Source organism: Artemia franciscana, chromosome 20 (assembly GCF_032884065.1).
Source record: "Artemia franciscana chromosome 20, ASM3288406v1, whole genome shotgun sequence".
In the NCBI taxonomy this organism is placed as follows: Eukaryota; Metazoa; Arthropoda; class Branchiopoda; order Anostraca; family Artemiidae; genus Artemia; species Artemia franciscana.
Genome location: NC_088882.1, coordinates 36,546,103 through 36,572,412, shown reverse-complemented (window position 1 = coordinate 36,572,412; position 26,310 = coordinate 36,546,103). Strand labels below are relative to the sequence as shown.

The following is a 26,310-nucleotide window of genomic DNA, read 5'->3' as shown; positions in this document are numbered from 1 at the left end:
AGTTTATTCACGGTTTTGATATTTCAACGTAAGACAACTGTTTTGATAGCTGAAATTCAGCTTTATCCATTTAGGGTATTAAATTATTGAAGTTCAAATGTTTTATTTACGCTTTAATTGAATTCAGCTGAAATTCAGCTATATACATCTTACATATTAAATTTATTAACTTCACACGTTCTATTTACACTTTATTTCACGTTTTACAAGTTTATTCACGGTTTTGATATTTCAACGTAAGACAACTGTTTTGATAGCTGAAATTCAGCTTTGTCCATTTAGGGTATTAAATTATTGAAGTTCAAATGTTTTATTTACGCTTTCATTGAATTCAGCTGAAATTCAGTTATATCCATCTTACATATTAAATTTCTTAAGTTCACACTTTCTACTTACACTTTATTTCACGTTTTAAAGTTTATTCACGGTTTTTATGATTCAAAGTAAGACCACTGTTTTGATAGCTGAAATTTAGCTTTATCCATTTAGGGTATTAACTTATTGAAGTTTAAATGTTTTATTTACGCTTTAATTGAATTCAGCTGAAATTCAGCTATATCCATCTTACATATTAAATTTATTAACTTCACACGTTCTATTTACACTTTATTTCACGTTTTACAAGTTTATTCACGGTTTTGATATTTCAATGTAAGACAACTGTTTTGATAGCTGAAATTCAGCTTTATCCATTTAGGGTATTAAATTATTGAAGTTCAAATGTTTTATTTACGCTTTAATTGAATTCAGCTGAAATTCAGTTATATCCATCTTACATATTAAATTTATTAAGTTCACACGTTCTATTTACACTTTATTTCACGTTTTACAAGTTTATTCACAGTTTTGATATTTCAATGTAAGACAACTGTTTTGATAGCTTTAATCCAGCTTTATCCGTTTAGGGTATTAAATTATTGAACTTCAAAACGTTTTATTTACGTTATAATTGAATTCAGCTGAAATTCAGCTATATCTATCTTACATATTAAATTTCTTAAGTTCACACGTTCTACACTTTAGTTCACGTTTTACAAGTTTATTTACTGTTTTAATTTTGTTTCAAACGACTCTTTTAAAACCTTAAATTCAGCTTTATTCATCTAAAGCAAATTTTCTGTTAGAATACCCCATTGAAACAAATGATGAAACAGTTGGACAAGCATATAATTATTTTCAACTTGTTTCGAGCAAAACCCCAGTTTGAAGCGTTGATTTTTAATTTTCTTCAATTTTTCAACCTCAACACAATTCACGCCACTGTGACACTCTGTGGCTGCATCGTGACACCCTGGCCCTGTGGCATCTGTCATCATTACTTAAGCGCTTTCAGACGTTCGAATATCTTGACAGATGTTTTTATTTGAACAGTAGGAACTCATTATATAAAAATAAAAAAACTAGGTTTTTTGACTGAAAGTAAGCAGCGACATTAAAACTTAAAACGAACAGAAACTACCCCGTATATGAAATGGGTTGTCCCCTCCTCAACTCCTCGCTCTTTACGCTAGAGTTTTTAATTGTTTTAAAAATTAGAATTGTGGCAAAGAGTGTGCGGAGGGGAAAACCCATTTCGTATACGGAGTAATTTCTGTTCGCTTTAAGTTTTAATATCGCTCCTTACTTTCAGTTAAAAAACTAGTTTTTTTATTTAATTTCTGAACGTTTTTGAATTAACGCATGTTTGATTTTGGCTCTCCGGGCATAAATTATTAAAGTGAAATTTGCATACTAATACTTTTTTTTGGCTAAATGGCTTTCTCTTAATTTTGATCAGAAAATGTTGAGAATTAAAATGAAATTTGCATATTAATTTTTTTTGGCTAAATGGCTGTCTTTTAGTTTTGATCAGACAATTTTGAGAAATAAGGGGTGGGGAAGGAGGCGTAGTTGCCCTCCAATTTTTCGGTTACTTAGGCAACTAGAACTTTTAATTTTTAACGAACGTTTTTATTAGTAAAAAATATATGTAACTTAAGAATTAACTTACGTAACAAACTTTTATATTCTGATATTTTTATTATGTATCAGGGGGTTTGTCCCCTCGTTAATACCTCGCTCTTTATACTAAATCTTAAGTTTTGTCCCAATTCTTTAAAAATGACCCCTGAATCAGAAAGGCCGTAGAATAAGCAGTTGAAATTACTAGCAATACTTTAGCATAAAGAGCGATGTATTCATCTCCTCCTAAATACCTCGCTCTTTATGCTAAAGTATTTTTAGAACCCCTCATATGCTTAATAATCTCTGTTCGTTTTAAGTTTTAATGCTACTTCTTACTTTCAATTGAAAAAACTTTTCATGTTTATTTTTTCATTGTTTTTTTTTATAGTAATGCTAGAAAATCCTGCGCCATTTTCATTGAGTTTCTCTTCCCCCATGATATATTCCTCCAAGGAAAGATCCTCCCACATAGCCCCCTCCCCTCAACCCAGCCCCCCAAACCAAAAGAGTCCCCCCTGAAAACGTCTGTACACTTCCCAATAACCATTACTGTATGTAAACACTGGTCAAAGTTTGTAACTTGCAGCTCCTCCCCCAGGGATTGTGGGGGAGTAAGTCATCCCCAAAGACATAGTTTTTATGGTTTTCGACTATGTGGAATAAAATGGCTATCTCAAAATTTTGATCCGTTGAATTTGGGAAAAAATTGAGCGTTAGAGGGGGCCTAGGTGCCCTCCGATTTTTTTGGTCACTTAAAAAGGGCACTAGAACTTTTTATTTCCATTAGAATGAGCCCTCTTGCGACATTTTAGGAACACTTGGTCGATACGATGACCCCTGGGAAAAGAAAAAAAACAAATAAACACGCACCCGTGATCTGTCTTCTGGCAAAAAATACGAAATTCCACATTTTTGTAGAAAGGAGCTTGGAATTTTTGCTATAGGATTTTCTGATACGCTGAATATGATGGTGTGATTTTCGTTAAGATTCTATGACTTTTAGGGGGTGTTTCCCCTAATTTTCAAAATAATGTAAATTTTCTCGGGCTCTTAACTTTTGATGACAAAGACTAAATTTGATGAAACTTATATTTTTAAAATCAGCAAGAAAATCCGATTCCTTTGATGTATCTTTTTTAGAGTTTCGTTTACTATTGAGCCGGGTCGCTCCTTACTACAGTTCGTTACCACGAACTGTTTGATTGTTAGATCGTGAAACTCCAAGATAATTCACTCCAAGATAATTCACGCCACCGTGGCGCTCTGTAACTGGCTCGTGACGCTCTGTGGCAATCATTTTCATTCTTGAACTATTTTCAGACATTTTCTTGATTAAGATGATGCTTTAAAATCATATCTTTTTGCTTTTGCAAGCCAACCCCTCGTGATACTCCAAATCAAGTTAACGACACCGTAGTACTCTCTGACTGGCCTATTGGATCGTTTGGAACTTCATTTGTTACCAGAACTAGGCATTGCTGACTGTGTGGCATATATCTGGATCAAAGAAAAGTTGTTTCTTAGTACATATTGAAGATCCCGATATATTGGTGAAGAGAATTCCCTGCTTCTATCCTTAATATAAGATACAAGCTGGGAATTACATAGGTTTATCGAAGGTGTAAGGCAAAATTAATATATTAAAACAGATTTATTATAAGATTATGTTACAACATTTAGTAAGAGAATCAATAACGAGATTTGCCGTAAAATGACATATTTTGGATGTTTTGATTTTTTATGTTTAAAATCTGATAGATTTTGGATGTTCCCCTCCATACATTAATGTATGTACATAAATCACTTATGTTCTCTCTTGAATGGACACTTTTTCTCTTCTCTTATTTCACATTCATATCAAAATATTTCTGTAGAGAAATTCCTCTTTTCTATGTGCCTTATTTTGATGTCCCTCTTCTTTTAGTGACATAGAGAATCTTTTGTTGGGCAATCTTCCTTGTGCCCTGTATAAATTTCTCTTTATATTAACCAAGATTCTTCTCCTCAATTCTTCCAGATTTTTTTTTCGTCTATTTTAGAGTCCACCAAACCTGAATTTGTTGTATTAGGCTCATAAAATTTCATACTCATACTCATCTACTAAATATCATCTACTCATCTACTCATCTACTCTACTCATCTACTAAATTTCACACTCATCTCAAAATATCTCTGTAGAAAAATTCCTCTTTTTTTTTCTCTTTTCTATGTGCCTTATTTTGATATTCCTCTTCTTTCAGTGACATAGAGAATTTTTTGTTGTCAATATATCGTTGTCAATATATTGTTGTCAATATATGTTGTCAATATATGTTGTCAATATATGTTGTCAATGTATTGATCTCAGGCAGCTTGGTGCTGCAATGAGTGGTTAGTAGTAGTGATTAGACTGTACAATTACTACTACAACTGTACACATTTATACCATTTGATGTAAAATTTTGGTACTTGGTATATGTGGTTCCTTGACCGCACCCACGATCCCATGGCCTCCCCTAAGCCCTCTGTGTCTACAAACATCTTGATTTATAAAATATATATGATGTACAGAATTCATCCATTGATCAACCCTCAAATCCTCTGAATGATACTATTGTTATATTGAATAAGGCATTGAACTATGAATAAAATGGTATATTTGTTTCTTAGCTATATCATTATGGTTTGTATATGGTTTAGCTATTCATATATGGGAAGAAGCTCTTAGCAAAAATCCATAGGGGGCAAACGCTACCCTCTTACAAGTTCATTTTTGATTTTAATAGTCATGTAGGTTTGGCCAGTGTTGTGAAATTACCATAAAATAAAAACTTGGTTAAGTAAAATTGGCAAAGTTGGTAAAATAAGATAAATTTGTAAATGGCTCTCTGGATATCTGAAAGTTCTTCTTTTGCTGGAGAATTGAGTGAAATTCTCAAAGAGCGGCGCTTTTTAGGAGTGCCTGAAAATATAAAGGCCTTAAAAAGGAACTTGAGTGATGCATAAATAGGATAAGGACTCAGCGTCACTAATAAATTATTTCTACTTCGTATTAACAATAAACTATAACTATGAATAAAAGTCTATAAACATTTCAGATCCCAACCTAAATTCACTGTTGTTATTGCAGTTGATACCAGATTGTTGCAAAAAATATTCACTGCAACGTCCGTCGTCACTGAGAGGAGCGGAGGTGGGATTTAAAAGTAAATAAATAAACATTCCTCTTTTCTTTTCTCTTTTCTACGTGCCTTATTTTGATGTTCCTCTTCTTATAGTGACATAGAGAATCTTTTGTTGTGCAGCCTTCCTTGGCTGCACAACAAAGGAGGTGGATTTAAAAGGAGGTGGGATTTAAAAGTAAATAAATAAACATTCCTCTTTTCTTTTCTCTTTTCTACGTGCCTTATTTTGATGTTCCTCTTCTTATAGTGACATAGAGAATCTTTTGTTGTGCAGCCTTCCTTGTGCCCTTCATAAATTTCTCTTTAAATTAACCAAGATTCTTCTGCTCAATTCTTCCACATTTTTTTTCGTCTATTTTAGAGTCCACCAAACCTGAATTTGTTGTATTAGGCTCATAAAAATTGCTTAAGTTATTTTAGTACCCTTCACATATAGAAGAGTCGCAATAAAAAGATGTTTCTCATTTAAAAGGTTCACCCATGCTAACGCACAGCTGACTTGTCTTTCAAATTTAATAAAAATTTGTCTGGGGTCACATAGGAAATCCCCCAGGAAGGGCTAGTATAGCGACGGTAGCACTACGAATCCCTTTGCGGCGGAATTGCGAGCTAAAATTCCTAGTAAGGGTAAAACTACCACCACGAATCCCCTAGCGGCGGGATTACAAACTAAAAATTTCACATGAGACAAAGGTTCATTATTATAAAATTTATTGACATTGTGGTCCCTGGAGGTGAAAAAGGGGCCCTCAGTAAGTTGACTGGAGTAGTTTTAGGGTTAGTGGGGACATAAATGACCCTAATGCGTTTTAAGAAAAACCATAATAGCTGATTCATTTGAGGCAAAATATAACCAGCATGAAATTTATTGACTTAGGATGCCCTGGAGGAGGACATGGGGCCTCCAAAGATTGGACGAAGGGGGCTTAGGGTCGGCGGTGATATTGATGACCATAGGCTACATATCCAAATCCCTTACTCATTGATTCATAGGTGGAAAATCTCACAAACAAGAAATTCATTTACATTTGGGGTCCTAGAGGGAGACATGGGGGCCCAATTGGAGGGGCTCTGGGCTAGTGAGGACATGAACGACCATAATTTCCTTCTGAAAAATTCCACCGTAAATGATTCTTTTGGAAAAAATCTGCTAGTAGGAAATCTATTGACATTAGGGCCCCTAACGGGAGACATAGGGCACTCCAAATGTTTACCAGTGGGGGTCTGGGCCAGTGTTGATATGAATGACCACAAGTTCCCTATGCAAAAACCAATACTAATTTGTTAATTTGGAGAAAAAGTCCACTAGGTTTTTACCTTTCAACTTCAGTTAATATCAAATAATCAATATAAGCATCTCTTTTAACACCACCACAAAAGGCTCCATGGTGTGTGAACGTAGAGAAAAACATTACAATCATATCTATCAAGATTCATAATAAAAGATAAGGGAAATAAACAAAGACATAAAAAATAACAAACAAGAAAAAAAAATGCAAATGGTTTTATCAAACTTTTTTTCTTATTTATTTATTTACACTGAATTGAACTGGCCAACTAATATATATTACAAATATTATGTATATGAAAAAAAAAGAAGAACAAAACAAAAAAAAAAAGGAAAAGAAAAGGAAGAAGAGGGAGTTTTAACCTACTTGATTTTTCATTGTTTTTGAAGACTACGATGGAGTGGCAAAGTCTGATATTCTTTGGCAGGAAGTTCCAAACTCTACTAAATGCGTATATAGGGCTAAAATATTACCTCACGATTGGAGTTCTAACAACCAATAAAACTTGAGAGTTACGAGTTCCATGAAGATTTTCACTAACTCGGGGTTGTAACAATTTCGAAAGACAGAGGGGAAGTTGACAATGAAGATATTTATGAATAAAAATAGCACAAGATAGGAAATACTGTAGACGGAACCTAGGGAGAGATTTTGATAACGTACTATTCGTATCAGAAACTAACTGACGGGCGTTTTCATGAAGAATAGAAAGTGGTTTTAAAAGGGATGGGAAAGTACTCATCCGAATAATAGAACAATAATTTATGTACGGCTGTATGAGAGAATTATAAAGAAGCTTTAAAATACATCCAGGAAAAATATACCTTAGTTTACGTATCATACCTAAGTTTCTTGACACTTCTAATCGGAGAAGGTTAATATGGTTCTTAAATGAAAGATTCTTGTCGACAAGGACTCGTAGAAACCTAACCAATCTATTTTGTGGTCTAGAAATAATAATTTTAGAACTTTGAATAATATTCAAACCAGGAAATTGCAAGCCAATTCTGGAAAAAACAGAAAATTGAGACTCGGAAACATAAAGAGCAAGACAATTTGCTTCAAATCACTCATAACCTCTGCGGAATGGATGAGTTTTCGCCGAAACTCATAAAAGCCACAAAAACGAGTGTCTTGCCTGTCTTGACGTACCTCATCAACCTTTTTCTGGATTAAACAAAAAAGCAAGTTTTATTCAATGAAAGTAAGGAGCAACATTAAAACTTAAAACGAACAGAAAATTACTCTGTATATGAAAGGAGCTTTTCCTCCTCAACGCCCCGCTCTTTACGCTAAGGTTTTTTACTGTTATAAGAATTAGAGTTAAGAGAAAGAGGAAAAGCCCCTTTCATATACGGAGTAATTTCTGTTCATTTTAAGTTTTAATGCCGCTCCTTACTTTCATTTAAAAAAAACTTATTTTCTTTGTTTGATTTCTGGACATTTTTGAAATAATGCATGTTTTGATCTAGGCTCTCCGCACATACATAATTAAAACGAAATTTGTATATTATTTTTTTTTTTGCTAAATGGCTTTCTCATAGTTTTAATTGGAAAATTTTGAGAAAAAAGGAGCGAGGGAGGAGACCTAGTTGCCCGCCAATTTTTTGATTACTTAAAAAGGCAACTAGAACTTTCAATTTTTTACAAACTTTTTCATTAGTAAAATCTATACGTAACTTATGAAATTAACTTATGTAACGAACTTCTATATTAGTATGTTTTTATTACGCATATGAAGGGGTTCGCCCCTCGTCGATACCTTGCTCTTTACACTAAAGCTTAAATTCTGTCCCAATTCCTTAAGAATGACCCTTAAACCACAAAGGCCGTAGAATAAATAGTTGAAATTGAATAAGAATTGAAACCTCGAGGTATTACGAGGAGATAAACCCCTCATATGCGCAATAATTTCTGCTCGTTTTAAGTTTTAATGCTGCTCCTCACTTTCAGTAGAAAAAAACTTTTCATACTTATTTTTTCATTTTTTTTTTTTTTAAATAATGCTAAAAAATCCTGCGCCCCCTTCATTGAAGGTCTCTTCCCCCATGAGAATTTTTTCCATGGAAAGATCCTCTCACGTACCCCCCACCTCAACTCTCCCTCCCAAACCAAAAATTCACCCTGAAAATGTCCGTACACTTCCCAGTAACCATTACTATATGTAAACACAGGTCAAAGTAAGTAACTTGCAACCCCTCCCACGGGGACTGCGGGGGAGTAAGTCGTCCCCAAAGACATAGTTATTAGGTTTTTCGACTATGCTGAATAAACTGGCTATCTCAGAATTTTGATCCGGTGACTTCGGGGGAAAAATGAGCGTTGGAGGGGGCCTAGGTGCCCTCCAGTTTTTTGGTCACTTAAAAAGGGCACTCGAACTTTTAATTTCCGTTAGAATGAGCCCTATCGCGTCATTCTAGGACCACTGGGTCGATACGATTACCCCTTGGGAAAAAACAAACAAAAAAACAAATAAGCACGCATTCGTGATTTGTCTTCTGGGAAAAACATTTTTGTAGATAGGAACTTGAAACTTATACAATAAGGTTATCTAATACGCTGAATCTGATGGTGTGATTTTTGTTAATATTATATGACTTTTAGGGGGTGTTTTCCTCTATTTTCTAAAATGAGGTAAATTTTCTCAGGCTCGTAACTTTTGATAGGTACGACTAATCTTGATGAAAGTTATATATTTAAAATCAGCATTAAATTGCGATTTTTTTGATGTAACTATTGTTATCAAAATTCCATTTTGTAGAGTTTCGGTGAGCCGGGTCGCTCCTTATTACAGTTCGTTAACACGAACTGTTTGATCTTAGAGTCTTCTCGGAAGTACTAAATATTGCAAGAGTGGTTCTTCTTCATACAGAAGGGAAAAAGGATTACCCATCGAATCGGAGACCTATTCTCCCATTTTTCTCTATGCTATATGAGAAAGCTATACATGTCCAGTTAAGTTATTCTATTGAAAAGAATAAAATTCTAATGGAAAACCAATTTTTGTTCAGAAAAGGGCTATCTAAAGATATGGCAGTTCAAAAATTGGTTGATTGGATTAATGATGCATTTGAAGCTGGTCTTATACCTGCAGCTGTGTTTTTAGATACGAGAAAAGTGTTTGATACGGTGGACCACTCAGGGCTTATTCAAGCTCTTGACTCGATTGGGGTGATGGGTTCAAGCCTTGAGTGGTTTTCATAATATCTACACAATTGGTATCAGATAGTACAGAATGGATCATTTTATCTTCAAAAAAAAAAATAGAGTGCAGCGTCCCACAAAGGTTAATCCTGGGACCCCTGCTTTTCATTATTTTTATTGATCGAGTGAAGCATTACCTGTTGGAGGCTGGTGTCCTCCTGTTTGAAGATGACACTTTGTTCTTTCTAGCTGAGCCTTCGCTTGATGTTTTGTATAATAAAATTCATAATGTTGTCTCTCCGAATATCTAAATTTTTCACAATAAAATTTGTTAACCCTAAACTTTTCTAAAACTTTTCTTGTGATATTCTCTAGACTTTTTACAAGTGTTAGAAATGATCAAATCATGGTTCGAGGATATGTAATAAAAAGAGTAGAAACAACGAGATATTTGGGGTTTTTAATTGATGAAACCTGTCGTGGAAAAACTATTCAAATGCGATACCTGAAAATTTACGCAGAGGTCTTGTGGTGATGCGAAAAATTAAAAAATCTAGTTCCAAAAAAGATTCTAAAAATGATTTATTTTTCTATATTTTGTCCATATATTAGCTGCGGATGCTCTCTATGGGCAAGTAATTTTTTAACATGTTTCAAAAGAGTACAAAAACTTCAGAATAGAGCTGTAAAATTATTATCGGAATTTTATGATTCTGATGAGGTTCTTGCTCATGAGCATTTTAAAAAGAATAAGTTAATGGATGTATCCCAAATTCGAGATTACCGAGTCGCAATTTTCTCTTATAAATATTTGAATCGCCTGCTCACCCTGCTTTTGAAAATCTTTTTACTTTTAATAGAGACTGTCATGATCATAATACAAGAAAAGCTGATAACTTAACTCATAAATTAAGAGTACCACTCGGGCATCTTTTGTGATTCGCCATTATTGTCCCCATGTTTGGAATGTTTTCCCAAGGGTTTGAAAAATGTACTTAGTATTCCGGCTTTCAAGTGACGGGAAAAGAAGTTTGTTTTATCTTGTGAGTGATTCTGATGTGAGGTCCGCTCCAGGTGGTCATTCTATTCTAGGCATTTTCCTGATTAATTTTGCTGTTAATTTTTTTCCAATTTTTTTTTCTGTCTTCTTCTTGTCTTTTCATCTTTTTGTTTTCTTTTTTTCCTTCATCAGTTGAGTTTCTTTTGCATTGATTATCGTGATATGAACGTGGTTTTAATTAGCTGAGGGTGATAACCTCACTTGCCCTTCCAAGCTTATTGCCTTTCTTGGCAATCGAATGGCGAATAGTATTTGTTTTCTTTAACTAATAAATGAATATCTCATCTCATAAATATCAAGTATAATATTATGGAACAAACTTTCAAAATCTTTACAAGCCTGTTCAGTAGAGAGCTTTGGATGAAACCCATACTGGTGCTCATGAAAAAATATCTTTGCTGCAAAGAAATCTGCCAAACGAGACTGGAATTTGTTTTTGAAAAATCTTTGCCAATGTAGAAAGACGAAAAATAGGCCGGTAATTTGAAAGATCACTCTTACTATCACCTTTTGTGCATGACAATTATATGCACTAACTTCAGTGCCTGAGTGAAAACTCAACGCTCAAATGACGTATTGATTAATTTTGTTTTTGGAGTCACTATCACTGGGAGAATAGATTTGACTACTCTAGTGGGTACTAAATCAGGTCCTGAAGAGGATTATCCATTTAAATTAGAAACTATCCGAGAAATCTCTGTTTCAGTTACTTGTTCAAGCACAAAATATTTGTGGTAAGAAGGACCCAAATATCTAGTAATATCACTATTAGATCCAGATTCAGATACAGAATTAGCTGTCAAAGGACCAATTGAAGGGAAATGATGTAAATTCTTGAATAAACATCTCAAAGAAAAAAATAAACATCTCAGAGAAAAAAAATCATGAAGATAATATCTCAAAGAAAAAATCTTGAAGAAAATATCTCGAAGAAAAAAAAATCGAAGAAAAATAGCCCACTAAGCATTTGCCAAATATCCAGTAGCTTAAAAAAGTTCCAGTACTGGGAATCAAAGGGATATTTTATCGCCGGAGTACGCTCCCCTCCACTACTTAAAACTTAAAACGAACATAAATTATTGATTATGTAAGGGGGCTACGTCCTCCTCATTACTTCGGTCTTTACGCTAAAGTTTAACTATTTGTTCCAGTTATTTAAAAACGATGCCAGAGACACAAGGACCGTTTAATTAGAATAATAAGCTTTTTTTTTAAAATTCAAAAAACTATTTAGTTTAAAGAGTAAGGAATTCAGATAGGGAGGTCTTCCTTTCTTGATACCAACTCTCCTCACACACGTAATATTTACTTAGTGTTTTAATTTTTAGTGTGGCTCCTTACTTTAAGTAAAAAAAACTTTTTAATGATTGTTTTTCAAATAGTGCCTAGATATCCAGATCACCCTCCACCCTTCCCCTGCAATAGCTCTTTCCATTGAAATTTACTCCCATATACCCTCACCATAAAACTCCTTCCCCCACCGCAAATGACTCAATACTTTCCAATAACCTATACTATATGTAAACAATGGGCAAAGCTCATAATTTGGACCCCTTTCCCCAGATACCATATGCGTCTGGGGGGAAGGGTATCAAATCATCCTCAAAAGCATACTTGATAGATCTTTCAACTACGGTGAACAAAAAGATTATCCCAAAATTTCTATTGAATGACAGTGGGGAAAAAAGAGCGTGGCTCCATTATTTGCTCGAGACTATTACTCCTTGGGAGAATTAAAAAAAAAAATTAAAAATGAAAACTTGGAAATTAAAAACGTATCCGTGACCTTTTTTGACAACAAATATAAAATTAACAAATTTTGCAAATAAGATTCGGATACCTCTAAAATAGAGTTCTCTGATATGCTGAATCTGTTTGTGTACTTTCCACTAAGATTATTTTGATGTTTTTATGGGTTTTAACCCCTTTTTTCATAAATTGGGTTATTTTTTTCATGCATGCAACTCTTGTTAGGAAACCTGAAACTAGAAGTGTTTTATGAATATGGAATAACCATCGAAATCAGTTCTGTGATATGTCTTTTGTTATGAAGACTCTGTTCCTTAGTGTTTCTGTGAGCACTGAGTCGCTTCACTTGAATCGCACCACCACGAACCGTCTGAAACAGTTTGGGTCTGACTTTACCTCTATGACGCTTGAATTCACTTCGGAATAAACCGAAATATTCTCACAGCTAACGGGTAATTGAACAGATCAGGATTCTTTACATATAAGAAAGTCTATTGATTCATTTCCAAAAGTTTAATTTTTCCATATGTTATGTCACAGTTTTAATATATTATTTTTATAAACAGAGAAAAGAAATCTAAAAAACCATTGAAACTATGACATAATTCTTATGTATCCAGTACATAAAACAGTTTGGAGCTGGAACTATTTCATGATTTCTGTTAATCTCTACAATGAGTTATACTTGCTTGTCTTCATGTCTAGGCTTTTAAAAAAACGTTGCCTGTTTGTAAACATCTGTATACCAAGTATTCCTAAGAAACTTTCAGACGCCTTATATGTACATAAAATTGCTGTCAATTAAGTGAAAGGATGGCTGTTACAGGCGATTAACATATCGTAAAATAATATCATTTTCTCCTTGAGGAAAATCAAACCTTTTTTTGGTTCCAGGTTGATGGCCGAATTCTTGATGCTCCTGTGGTAAAATTTGGAAATAACCAGCAAGAGATTCCAAAAGATGGAAAATGGGACATGCGAAACAAAAAATTTTTGTATCCTGCTGCTCTTGAATCGTGGGGTGTTTTGGACGTCTCAGGCACTAGGGATGATAATAAGAGGTTTGACTGCTTTCTTCTCATTTTTATGAACGAGCCTAAAAACTTTTGGAAAAATAAAACACAGTTAGTAGAATTTAATAAATTGAAACAACGTTTAATCAAATTCGAAAAATACTGTCAAGCAAAAACTACCTAGTGTCTTCACTCAGCAAAGAGTTGTGTGTGATTGAAATAAATGAATGAATGATACTTCATTAAGGACTTCGTTTGAGAGCTGGTTTAATTTTCCATCAAATATTTGTAATTTGTTTAAAGGGGTCAGACAGACAGTTATGAGAAGACGAGTATTTTACTTGGAAGTAAAATCCGGGACACTTGCGGAAGTCAATGAAAGCTAGTAGCTTTTAGGGTTCAGTTCAAACTATTGAACTAGTCACGCTAAAACAATCTACAAAGTTTACCAGTAGAGCCATTATAAAATCTTTCAAGAATACCAGATGAAGTTTACAACCCTTGCCCTGGGGCTTCGTGGCTACATAGTCTCTGCAGGACACAGGTATTGAATCTTTTGTTTGTTTTTATATAAATAATTATTTCAACTGTTTGTTTCATGTTAAAATGTGGAGAGGGCATGTAAAGACGGGATGGGGACTGTTTGCCTTTTGATTACTTTTCAGCATTCTTCTTTAAATGCTCCAAAACATTCAGCAAATTATTCTCAATCGTTTTTATATCTTGCTGATATGCCTTTTTAACCACCAGCATGCTGATGGTCTGATTTGACTTTTTTTTTCAGTGTTCCTGTCAATATATCCTGAAAATTTTAGTTTTATACCCTGAGCCTTTTTGGAGACCTATGATCAAAAATGCTCTGCTTTCCTGATAACATATCAGGAGTCAACATCTGGTAACATAAAGACAATTATTTGTCTTTATTATTTTTTCTATTGTTTGGTAAATGACGACTTATACTTATTGACGACATGACTGCCTGTCCATGGATTATTCTTTATGGTTGATTGTGTATGGCTATGCTGTTTGACCTATGTGATTGTATGGATGAGTAGGGTTAAGGCCTCATTCAAGTGCTGTTCTATATTAATCACTAATTTAGGAAAACAGTCTTCCTTTTCTCCTTCTGTCTCTCTTTTTTTTTCTTTTTTTTTGTGTTTATGCTGTTGCATTGGTGATTTCTCTTTTCATGATATCCCACATATAAACAACAGTCAAATTGCATAGCTCAAAACCTTTTACAATTGGGTAGGAGAGGAAGGTTATGTCATCCCCAGAGGCATAGATTATTTTTTGTTTTAATAAGAAGAAATTATTATTTTCAACCGTGTCCTTTCTTATGTTTCGTCAGTGTTGAGAGGGGAGTATCTAAAAAGAGAATACTCCTACTGTAGCCCCCTATGACAATCCCAAAAGTTATGCCAGTGTTGAGAGAGGGTATATATAAAAAGGGCAAAAGGGATTGGCTGCTCTCCTACCACTTTATAATATCCTCTTCAAAATACCCTGAAAGTTTTGCAATGCCCTGAGCCTTTTCTGAAATATTGCTGGTACGTCCATTTTAGAGTCAGCATACACATAATTTGTTGGCAACGCCTTTAAAATTTATTGAAAGTTTATTTTATTACCCTTAGCCCTTATGAAGACCTAGTATCAAAAATGTTTCAATTTCCCGAAACAAAAACCCTAATGTAAATAATGAGCAATCTGCAAAATATACGGTCCTTCCTCTGGGAGTGCCATGTCATCTCCGGAAGCATAGCCATTTGACTTTTTGAACTAAACCATCAATTTCAAAATTCTGAGCAAGTCTCTAGGGAGATGATAAAAGAGTATGGGACGGGGATGGTGTCCTTTAATTAATTTTTGACTATTAAAAAGGTCACTGGAACTCCAAGTCTCCAACCCAATAGCCACTCCCCAGGTTGCACCGACGAAACACGGTGAAAAAGTAAATGATTAAAAAATAGTAGTTGGAATCCTCATGGCTTTTCATTATAGACAACGCTGGAGTGTTGACTTTGATAATTGGCTTTCAAACGTTTTCTGTTATATTTTAAGACGTAATTATGTTTTGAAACAGAAACAGAATTATTTCTTCTGATGCGCTCTTCAGTTCTAAGTTTTAAGCGAGCAACAAAAATGAGAAGTTTTGAGTCGTAAGTAATTTTCTTTTAGAGTTTATGTAAGTTCATTTCGAAACGCTACAATGATAAAATTTATTTATGAAGATAATTTCGTTTTTTAAACTAATATTTCTTAGGCTTACTAAGCTAATCTCTTCTTTCTTTTTATTCTTTGTTCAAGCTCCTAATGTTTTTGTTTGAACTTTGCAAAATATTTTCTGTCGTAAAGGTAGCCAGGTGAGGAAAAGTAGCACATTATCCATTAACCCTCCATGAATATTCTCTTAGAAATGTTTGGGAAATATTTTCAATAAACTGATATAAGAAATACTGCTAATTTTCTCTCCCAATTGAGAAACCCCTTGCCTAAGATTTATGTAGGGCATTCCAGAATTTTTGGTACTTATTTGGTTTGCTTTAACACCAAGAATTTTCTTTTAGGCGGTTTTTTGATAAGCTTGAAAGAATGGCAAGGTCATATGATATGTATGTAAATGACAAATGCTTTACTGGTCAGTGCAGAAATGTATATAGAGATGTTGAAGCTGATCTCCGTAAATATCAGAAAATGAATCCAAAGTTGAATTTTGTCTTTGTTATTATATCGAAAAAGGGAGATGATATTTACCGTGAGTATAAAATGTTTTTAACTGATTTTCAGTTTTTTCTTTTTTCTCTCGTGAGAATAATTTAGGGTGGTAGTTTGTGGCTACCTTTGACTGGCGTTCCCGATTTTACCTCATTTTTAGTGGCTGCTGAGGAAAGAAAGTGGTCTGGGAATGCATATGGTTACATGATTTTGATGTTAAGCCCATAGCCTTTTCATTGGCGAAATCCTAAATCAGGAACCAGAAATATAGGTTTGGTTGCTACATCATTCTTTTTTATTATTAAGTAATAGGACGTGTTAGAGTCCACTAGTCAAGCAAGGAACTCTTATTAAGGCATTTTCAAGATGCTTTTCAAGACGTTTCAAGACTTTTCAAGACATTTTTACGACATTTTTCTTCAAGACGTTTTTCAAGGCCGTTGAAAAATTCGAGACGTTTTTTAAACCTTTTCTCTTCAAGACGTTTTTCAAGACGTTTCAAGACATTTCAAGACCTTACTCAAGACCTTTCATGTTTTCTTTAGTTCTTATGTAATCGGGAATGTTTATTTATGTTAAGGATGACGCATTCACAGATGACTTGTTTCTTCAGGACCCCTGGGAATGACGTTTCACAAACGCTTGCTACATAATGCTTTAAGAGATTTTTCTTTCGGGATATCATTTTCTATTATGACGTTTTTTCTCAGGGAAACTTTATAATCTAAAGAGTCTTGTCTGCATTAGGATTCGAATATAAGACCAGGCATTTCCCCAATGCTCAGACATGAACCTTAACCGTCTGGACCACCAAACTATTAATAATACTTTGATTTGGTTAATAGTTTCTATACGATAACATATTGCAAGCAAGGAGAGTTCTCTGTTCCCGCATACTAAAACGATTAAATGGTTCACATGTTTCTATCCCTTTTCACATGAGAGCTCAAGTATCCCTATGCTATTGATTTTTGGTATATAAGATACACCTGTATATTAGATAACTATTAATTTTCTGAAGTGACCTGGACAGGTTGATGCAGCTATTCAATCAATGAGAGGTTACATAGCATTGGCCTTAGATATTTCATTGCATAAATGATTACGTATTGAAGTTTCTTCCTGGAATAGGTAACCTAAAGAATCAAGGCTTTTGTACATACAACTTTTATTATTTTTTTTTTTTTAAACAAAGTTACGAGCATTATTCAAACACAGAAATAGTCATTAAAATACAACAAACGAAAAACAAAATGTAAAAAGAGCTTAAAAAGGATAAAATATAAGAAAAAAAACATGAACTTAAGAAATAAGGAAAGCCTAGCAACCATTTCCAGGGTGGGGTGTTATTAGATATATATTTAAGGCATATTCAGCGGTATTTCTGACAGGACTTAATAAAAATGCTACTTTTTTATTGCTCTATCGGCCTCATCAGCCGGAAAGAGAGACACATTTTTATATCCTTTTTTCTGAAAGGTTTTAGCAAGAAAGCTACGTTTCTTTGAGCCAAGACTATGCATATTTCACGTCAGCATGACAATATGTGGCTAGCACACCCTAGCAAGCAATTCAAGAGGGTGAGGGTTGTTGTTAAAGCTAATTTTTATTTACGCTTTAGTTCATGTTTTACAAATCTCCCTTAAGTAAAAAAAAGAATAGTGCATTTTTTGATGAAAAGAAGATCAGGGATGCGTGTGTGCTGTGTGAGAGTTTTTGCTTGAATAAATGTCTATGTTAGCCGTTAATTTTGTAAGAATTCTTGAAATTTTTAAAAACAAATGTGCTACCCTGTGGCATTGCTGCCTCTGATTTGCGAAACTCAAAGTGCGTATAGATTTTTGATAATTCTAAATAAATTAACTATCTGAGAATTTTCAAACTGCCTTTAACTACTTTTTTTAAGTTCTCAAACTTATACCTTACAAAAATTAATACACTACCTCATGGAATACTGCCTCTGAAATTCGAGGCTCAATATGCCTATACATTTTTGAATCAATTGACTATTTCGGCGTTTTCAAGCAATGGCTTGTTGGATTTGTTTTGGCTAGAATTGTTGTTTTGTACACCAAAGTGACTGAAACACCGCTTTGCTGTAGGACAGTCTTTTTGGCTAAAATAAATATATATGTTAACAATTTATTTAGTAGGACTACCTACACTTTTAAAAACGAATGCGCCACCGTAAGGCATTACTGCTGCCGAAACCCGAGGTTTAATATGAGTATAGATTTTTGAATCAATAAAGTATACCATAATTTTTGCGTAATAGCACTATAGACTTCTTTGGCTAGAATTGTTGTTTTGCATCGCAAAATGGCTGAAAACTCCGCTTTTCTATGGGGCAGTCTTCTCGGCTAAAATAAATGTCTATGTTAATCGCTTATATTGTAGGACTACCTGCAACTTTTAAAGACGAATTCTCTACCCTACGGCATTACTGCCTCTAAGACTCGAGGCTCAATACGCGTATAGATTTTCAGTAATTCTCAATCAAATAACTATCTCAGACTTTTAACAAAATAACATTTTAGTCTCCTTTTGGCTAGAAGTGCTGTTTCGCACCACAAAATATCTGAAAACACAACTTTACTGGGGGACACTCTTTTTGGCTAAAATAAATATCTATAATAACCGTTTATTTTGTAGGAGTACCTGCACCTCTTAAAAAAGAATGTGCTACTCAACGACATTACTTACTCTGAAACCCAAGGCTAAACATATGTAGAGATTTTGGGTAATTCTAAATCAACTAAATATCTAAGAATTTTCGCATACTAGTTTTTGGTCCTTTTTGACTAGGATTGTTTTTTTCATCACAAAAAGGCTGAAAACGCAATCACCTACCCCTTTTCAAAATAAATGTACGGCATTGATGCCTCTAAAAATCGAGGCTCAACATGCGTATGGATTTTTTATTATTGTAAATCAATTAACAATCTCAAATTTTAACACAATAGATGTATTGCCATCATTTATTGACAATTACAATAATTCATATTAGAGATCAATCAAAATTAAACCGTTAAAAGCTAGTAGAAAAGTAAATGTGTATAACAATGTGTTTTCAGACATAGAACCTCAAACAATGAAACATAAATTTAATGTAGGTGATTGGGCTAGAATTAATAAGAAAAAGTGTTTTTGATAAAGGCTATCTTCTAAACTATACAGCTGAGATAATTCAAATTGCTAAAGTTAAACACCGACTTCTCGCATGAATTATCCTATAAACCGGGTGAGTTTATAATTGGTGCTTTTTATGAAAAAGAATTTTCAAATGCTATTGCATAATAATATTTTTTTATTAAATATAATTTGATCTAGATAAATGGATGTTCAGGAATTCAACAAGTAATTATAAATAACAATTAAAAATATAAGAACAGGGAAATACTAACGCGGAAGGTTATGCAGAATGCGTTAATACAAGAAGGATCTTACAAATATGCAGAAGAGTTAAGTGCTCCAGTTGTGGAAAAATTAGAAGAAAATGATGTTAGTTTGAAACGTCAATTTCTAAGACTTTCCTTACGGTATCTTCCCTCCCCAACCAGGGACAACCTGCTTTCTGTTTAGCCCAGGCCTTGCCCTAATGCACAAAAATATTGAAACTTAAAATAAACAGAGCAACATAAGCAACTTTAAAACTTAGAATAAATATAAATTGTTTTGTACATGGGGGGGCTGCCCCTTCCTTGATCCCTCAATCTTTATGCTATAAGTTTGAATTTTTGTCCCATTTTTTTTTACAACTTTTATAAGACCATTGGAATGGAATATGAAATTTTTTAAGGCATTAAGACACCCTAAGGTATCAAGCGAGGGATTGAAAAGGTGGTAACCTCCTTCATATAGGGAACGATTTCAGGATTGGTTTTAAGTTTTTAAAACTTTGTTATAATAGTACTTTCTTTTTAAATTTGACTATTGCTCTTCACTATCAGTGAAAAAACTTTTTGTTTTCATTTAATAGAATTTATAGGCAATTAGAACTTTTCAATGAACAACAACGTCCATAGCTAGGAAAGAGTATTTCTAAAAATCAATTCAAAACTCAGTCACACGAACATATATTTAAGCATCGTTCCTAATTTTGTCATATGACGGGTTGTATGGAACTTATTTTTATTTAACAGGCACTTTTCATTCATGTGCAATAAGGATATGGCTGCCACAGGACTTATCAACACAGTAATACTGAACAGGTATAATACCACCTTCCCTGTTATGGTGCTGAAAATAAGAACAGTCTGCATCGCTGTTTAAGCCTGCATCGTGAAGTTACTATCATCTATTTACATTATATCACTATAAAGTACTCAAAAATTCTCATTCCATTATAACTAAATAATTATAAACAAATCTTGCTGGTTTTTTCTATCCTTCTATTATTGTTAATTTATTCCTTTATTATTATTACTTTTGTAAAAGTTTTTCCTTTACGGTTTCAATATTACTGCTTCCTTAAAATTTTCTTTACTTTATTCAGGGGATATCAAATTCATCGGTGACCTTGAGTTATCAATTGGAACGCAGTGTATAACTAGGCAGAACGTAATGAAATGTGACGACTCCACTATTGCTAACATTCTATTGAAAGTTAATTCAAAACTTGGTGGTACAAACACCAATTTAAGCATCAATCTTAGACATGAAATGAGCTTGTAAGTTTGTTGTTTTTTATTTCTTATATTGTTTTTTCTTAGATTCAAGAAACAGATGATTGGACTGGAAGATACACAGATTATATGCAATTTTTTCCTGCTTGTCAAGCGCAGACAAACAAGAAAATAGTTATTTAGCTATGAGAATCATTGCTTCTTAAAAATTTCCTTTCCGTTCTGTATGGTAATTTCTTTCACACTGGAAAAACAGTTGTTTGGCCAGGAAAATACCTTGTTACTATATTATCTTTTACTCAAAAAAGAAAATTTTTGCCTTAAACATGCGTTGTTACGAAAAAAAGCTTTTGTTTTTCTTCTTTTTTATTTGATACGGTAGATAAATAAATGTTTTACCCAAAAATAAATTACGACTGTAACATCTTTATGTATATTTCAGATTCACAGAAAAACTAATGTTATATCTTATAAATTTATTCTTTTGAGGAAAAATTTAAGCACGGCGTTTTTCTTCATTTGATGCTTGTTTTCCATCTTTTCTATTTTCATGTTTCATTTTATTTCCATTTCACCTTCTTTGTGTTCATTTTCCGTTTCTCTTTTCATGTTGACCAGTTCCTTGTCTAAAATAGATTGATATAATTAAATAAAATTGAAACGTTGATATTAATAAAAAATTCTAAACGTTTTTTTTTGAAGAAGAAGTCTTAAGTATGCTAAGATATTGAAATGCGATTTTTCATCAGCGTACCCTGGCTTTTGATAGTGGATAAATGAGCTGTTTGGTAATACTAATTGTTTGGTAATACTTTTGGTAATACTTGATTCGTGAAGCCAGAAGAATGGGCCACAGGCTTAATGTCAGTCCATATGAAAAGATCCTTGCTGGGATATATGCAGAAATTCACACTATAGGGTAGACTATTATCTAAAGCCTAAAATTTTGATAAATAAATAAATGCCAAATAAACAAGAAAAGAAAAAATCAATAAATATCAATCTGTGTTACAATTTCTCGTAGAAATAGGCATTGATAATACTACTTCTCCTTCCGGGTGCATTAGAAATTATTTCTGCAGCCAACGATCCCCCTCTAGCTTTTAAAGGTTCAATTAAGTTATAAAATATTTCCAGATTATATTTTCAGAATTTCAGCATTATTTCAGTATTTCAGCATTAATATTCGAGTATTCCGTTAAGTTTTAATACAGCTTCGTTTTTATAGGTTTTATAGGTGTTTTCATTTCAAACCAAACAAATAAAAACCAAATCGAAAAAAAAACAGCCGAAATTAATAAAAATCCTGAGAAACTATTAACCTGTGCTATAAACTTACCGTAGGAACAAAACATTAATATTGCTACAAGTGTATTGGAAATCATTTCTGCAGCAAAAGATCAGTTTTTTTTCAGTTTTAGTTTTAAAATTCACTAGTTTTAATTCACTTTAATTCATTTAGTTTTATTCATTTTAACTCATTTTAATATTTCTTTTTTCAGTTATTTTAACATTAACAATTATCTCATTAGCAATTCTGTTTAACATTTAACTCTTCCAGTTGAACCCAGTTTTATTTAGTCTTAAAATTCATTTCAGTCATCTTTAGTTTTAAAATGTTTCATCATTAGGATTTCAGTGTTTCAGCATTTCAGCATTACTATTTCACTATTAAATACAGTTTTAATACAGCGTTATTTTTATAGGTTAGATGCCCTTTACCTATTGCGATTGAACATACTAATGAAAACTGCTATACCCTTCTTTCGTCTCATTCCATTATAGTTATATCTGCTTCATTTTTGTTAAATTAACTCCCCCTGAGTACGCGTATGCTTTTGCAAACTTGGCAGGCCCATGTTCTCCTATCGCATGGACTCGAGGAAAAATTGGCTATAGTCACGTATAGGACCCTTATAAGCCCCCTTAAAATTGATTCAAGCTATACATTTCCTTATAAATTTTGTAAGCTAATTATGATATTGTTGCAGACCTCCATGTAAACCTTGCGCACCGAACTAATTTTAAACTCGTAAAGTCATCAGACACAGCGCATATAAAAACATATAGATTACACTTAGACATGCTCAAATACCAAATATCAAGGATTTGTGGATCAAATTGGAATCAGGAGGGTCAAATTGTAGGGATCTAAAGATGAACTTAGTTCAAAAGTTCTACTAGCTTTGTCAAAACAGGCCAATTATACAAACAATTAGGAAGACAGTTGAACTTTCAAGGAAGGGTATCTTACGGGTTAGAATGCTCACATCCTCTCATTTTTGGCGATTTGTATCAATGAATCTATAATTCCATTCGGTAAAATATATATGCTTTTAAGCCAGGTTACTGTGTACTGGTCAGTACTCCTTAAACTTGTATCTATATTGAGTGAGTAATGCGTTATTCGTGGAAACAGTTCAAGTTCGTGGTGTTTGAGCTATGCAGGCATAAACAAATAGTTTTCGAAAATTTTCCCTCCCAACCTGGCGTTGGTAACGCCTTGTGATTTTCATTGGGTATTTTTTTTATGTTACATATTTTATATTGTTACTAGTTTTCTCTTTATTCCTAATACATTCTTTTGACAGGCCAAATATGAAGGAGCCAGTGATGATCTTTGGTGCTGATGTATCACATCCGGGCCCAGAATTTCGATCTGACAATCCTAAGCCACCAATTGCTGCTGTAAGCATATCATTTTTCTTCTTTAATAGTCCCACCTCCCCTCCTCTCAATGGTAAGAACTAATTTTCTTTCCAAAACTGATTCCACCTACCACCTATATTTACCCCATCTACTATTGATCTCACCTACTATTTACCACCAACACTTACAATCAAACGAATGTAAAACTTAACTGTATCAAAAATATTGTTTATTAGTAGTGCCCGTAACTGTTATTGGATGTCAATCCCGCTCCCCAGTTAAGTATGCGTCTATAAGACGGTGTACCGATTATCTATCGCTGTTAAAATTCAAGCCCTATCAAGATTTTGACCAACAATAAAAGTAATACGTATAGTTGTGGGAAGCGAAAGTCGTTGTCTCCCCCTCACAAACTCTCTTTTTTCTCTCTCTCTTTGTCTCTCTACCTTTCTTTCTGTGTCTCTTTCAGCACTGGATTCTCGCGGCTCCGTGCAACTGAACCCTAGTTAAATTGAGCCCCTTCTTATTTAGGACTGCAAAATTTCATTTAAATCCAACAGAACAAATTTTAATGTTGGGCAGCTAGGTTTCCAATAGGAATTCCTGCTACTCATCTGTCTTTAATTTTATGGAAATCAGAAATAAATTTAAAGCCAATTGTTCAAAACTTCTAAATTTCCCAATTTTAATCCATACAGGAGTCTCAATTTTTCCTTACAGGTGATTGACTCTTTGGCAACAATTTCAATGAAAAGAGTGAATTCCTTTGATTTTACAACACCGTATACAAGTTTGTCACTTAATTTAATCTTTGGACATTTAAAAACTGTTATTGAGATGTATTTCCTCTTTTCTATTATGTTTTTTTTTTCAAAAATAAAACAGTCAGATTGACAAACTTCTTTAACAGTACTATTAGTTCAAGATAGTCTTGCGGTTCAGCCTGGACTTGATATTAAATTTTCTTGATTTTCTTCTATTTAGTAGCTTACATTTACAAGATTTAATGGTAGTTTGTATAAATAAATTGTAAGAATTCCTAAGGGTCCTGCTCCACCATATGTGGTCTCAAGCCTGATTGCGAAAGTAAGAGGGTTGGGTGATAGGCTTGCTACCTGTCCCTGTAAAAAAGAAACCAGAAACTGAATCGTCGACGTTAGCCTTGGATATAACTACAACTTCCCTAACAACCTCAGTATGCCCCCGGACTCGATTTTTGACTACGAGGCAACAACTGAAGTTCAAATTTTGGAATGTGAGGACGATAAGCCAGATCTCAAATACTGAACAGATACTGAAAGAAGTGATACAGTACAATATAGACGTAGAAGCTATTAGTAAAACTAGATGGCTTGGCAATGGGATGGAGCCCTTACAAGATTGCTACGTCCTTGTATACAAGGAACATGAAAGCAGACGCCAAGCAGGTGTAGATTTACTCATGTCACCCACAGCTAGGCGAGCGATGCTAAATGACACCTGTAAACGAAAGAAATATTTACATACGATTCTGGTCAGCTCGTGGAAAACTTTCAATCGTTGCCTACTACGTACCAACCAACGAAGCAGATGAAACAGAGAAAGACAACTTTTATGAAACAATACAAAGTGTTGCTGCAGAAATTCCTAGACACGATATCACATGTGTCGTAGGTGATTTTCATGCGAAAATAGGATCTTGTCACAGCTACTGTCCAAAATTTATGGGACAACATGGAATGGGTTACACGAAATAAAATGGAGCGCTACTTGTTGACTTTGCCCTGAACAACGACCTTGTCACAGGAGGCATATTGTTTGAACACAAGACCATCCACAATTATACCTGGACTTCACCAGATGGGCGCACGCGCGACTAGATTGATCACCTCCTTTTCTCACGCAATTGTCGGAAGAGTCTACTCGATATGAGAAGCTATATAGACGCTGATATACAATCATACCACGGCTTCATGGTTGCCAAGATCCATCTAAAGCTAAATGCGACAGGGAAAAACAATACACCGACAATACTCAAACTCTTCGACGTTGAGAAACTGAACGACAAGGAAACAAAACGAATGTTCCAACTAGAACTTTCAAATAGATTTGAAGCACAGCAATCGGAATCAGAACCAAATACTGACGTCGAAAATATGTGAGAGAAACTGAAAAGCACGTACAGAGAAGTTGCAGAGGAGAAATTAGGCTATAGGAAGAAAAAGAAAGGAAGATAGATCTCCGAACGAACCTGAAAATTAATTGATACAAGAAAATCAGCCAAACTTTCCATTCTGTCGGCCTCAGACGCATCTGAATTTATTTTTCTGCAAGACTCATATAGAGAAATAGACAAATAAGTAAAAAAGAGTGCCCGGGCCCACGAGAGGCAATTTATTAAACACAAAGCAGCTTTGGTGGAAGAAGTAGCAAAGAAGGGAGACTCGATAACAGTCTATAGATTAACCAGTGAGATGACTGGAGTCGAACCCAACAGGATTAATTTAGTAAAGGACGAGAATGGAGCCTTTTGACAGACCCTTTGAAGTCTTGATGTAAATGAAGAGCCACCAACTCCAGAAGAAATCATAACCACCGTTAGAAAGCTGAAGAACGGAAGAATACCAGGACTAGATGCATTACATCTGAGATGCTGAAAACTTCAGTCCGCAATTGCAAGACAGGTAGGGTTGAGCTGCTAACTCAGATATGGAGTGACCAGAAAGTGCCCAGTGATTGGAAGAAAGGATTCATTACTAAGCTCTTCAAAAAAGGTGACGCGCTTGTTTGTGACAAGTCGAGAGGCATTAACATAATGTCGATACCTAGTAAACTTATGTCAATTATAATACTACAGCGCCTACAGCAGAAACTGGACCAGCATCTTTGTGATGAATAACATGGCTTCCGACCTGTAAGATCATGTGAAGACCTAATTCTTACACTGAGAATGCTGGTTGAAGACTCAAAGGAATGGAA

General features: G+C 34.1%; 1 protein-coding gene across 1 annotated transcript in view; it reads left to right on the top strand.

Moving 5' to 3' along the window:
* The window catches only part of LOC136040199 (protein argonaute-2-like), a gene marked incomplete in the record, with an annotated part of 142,361 nt that overhangs the window by 76,384 nt on the left and 39,667 nt on the right, over positions 1 to 26,310 (top strand). Inside the window, 4 exon segments of the mRNA XM_065724351.1 lie at positions 13,245 to 13,411; positions 15,931 to 16,118; positions 20,574 to 20,748; positions 23,295 to 23,391. Coding sequence (XP_065580423.1) covers positions 13,245 to 13,411; positions 15,931 to 16,118; positions 20,574 to 20,748; positions 23,295 to 23,391 — 627 coding nt within the window.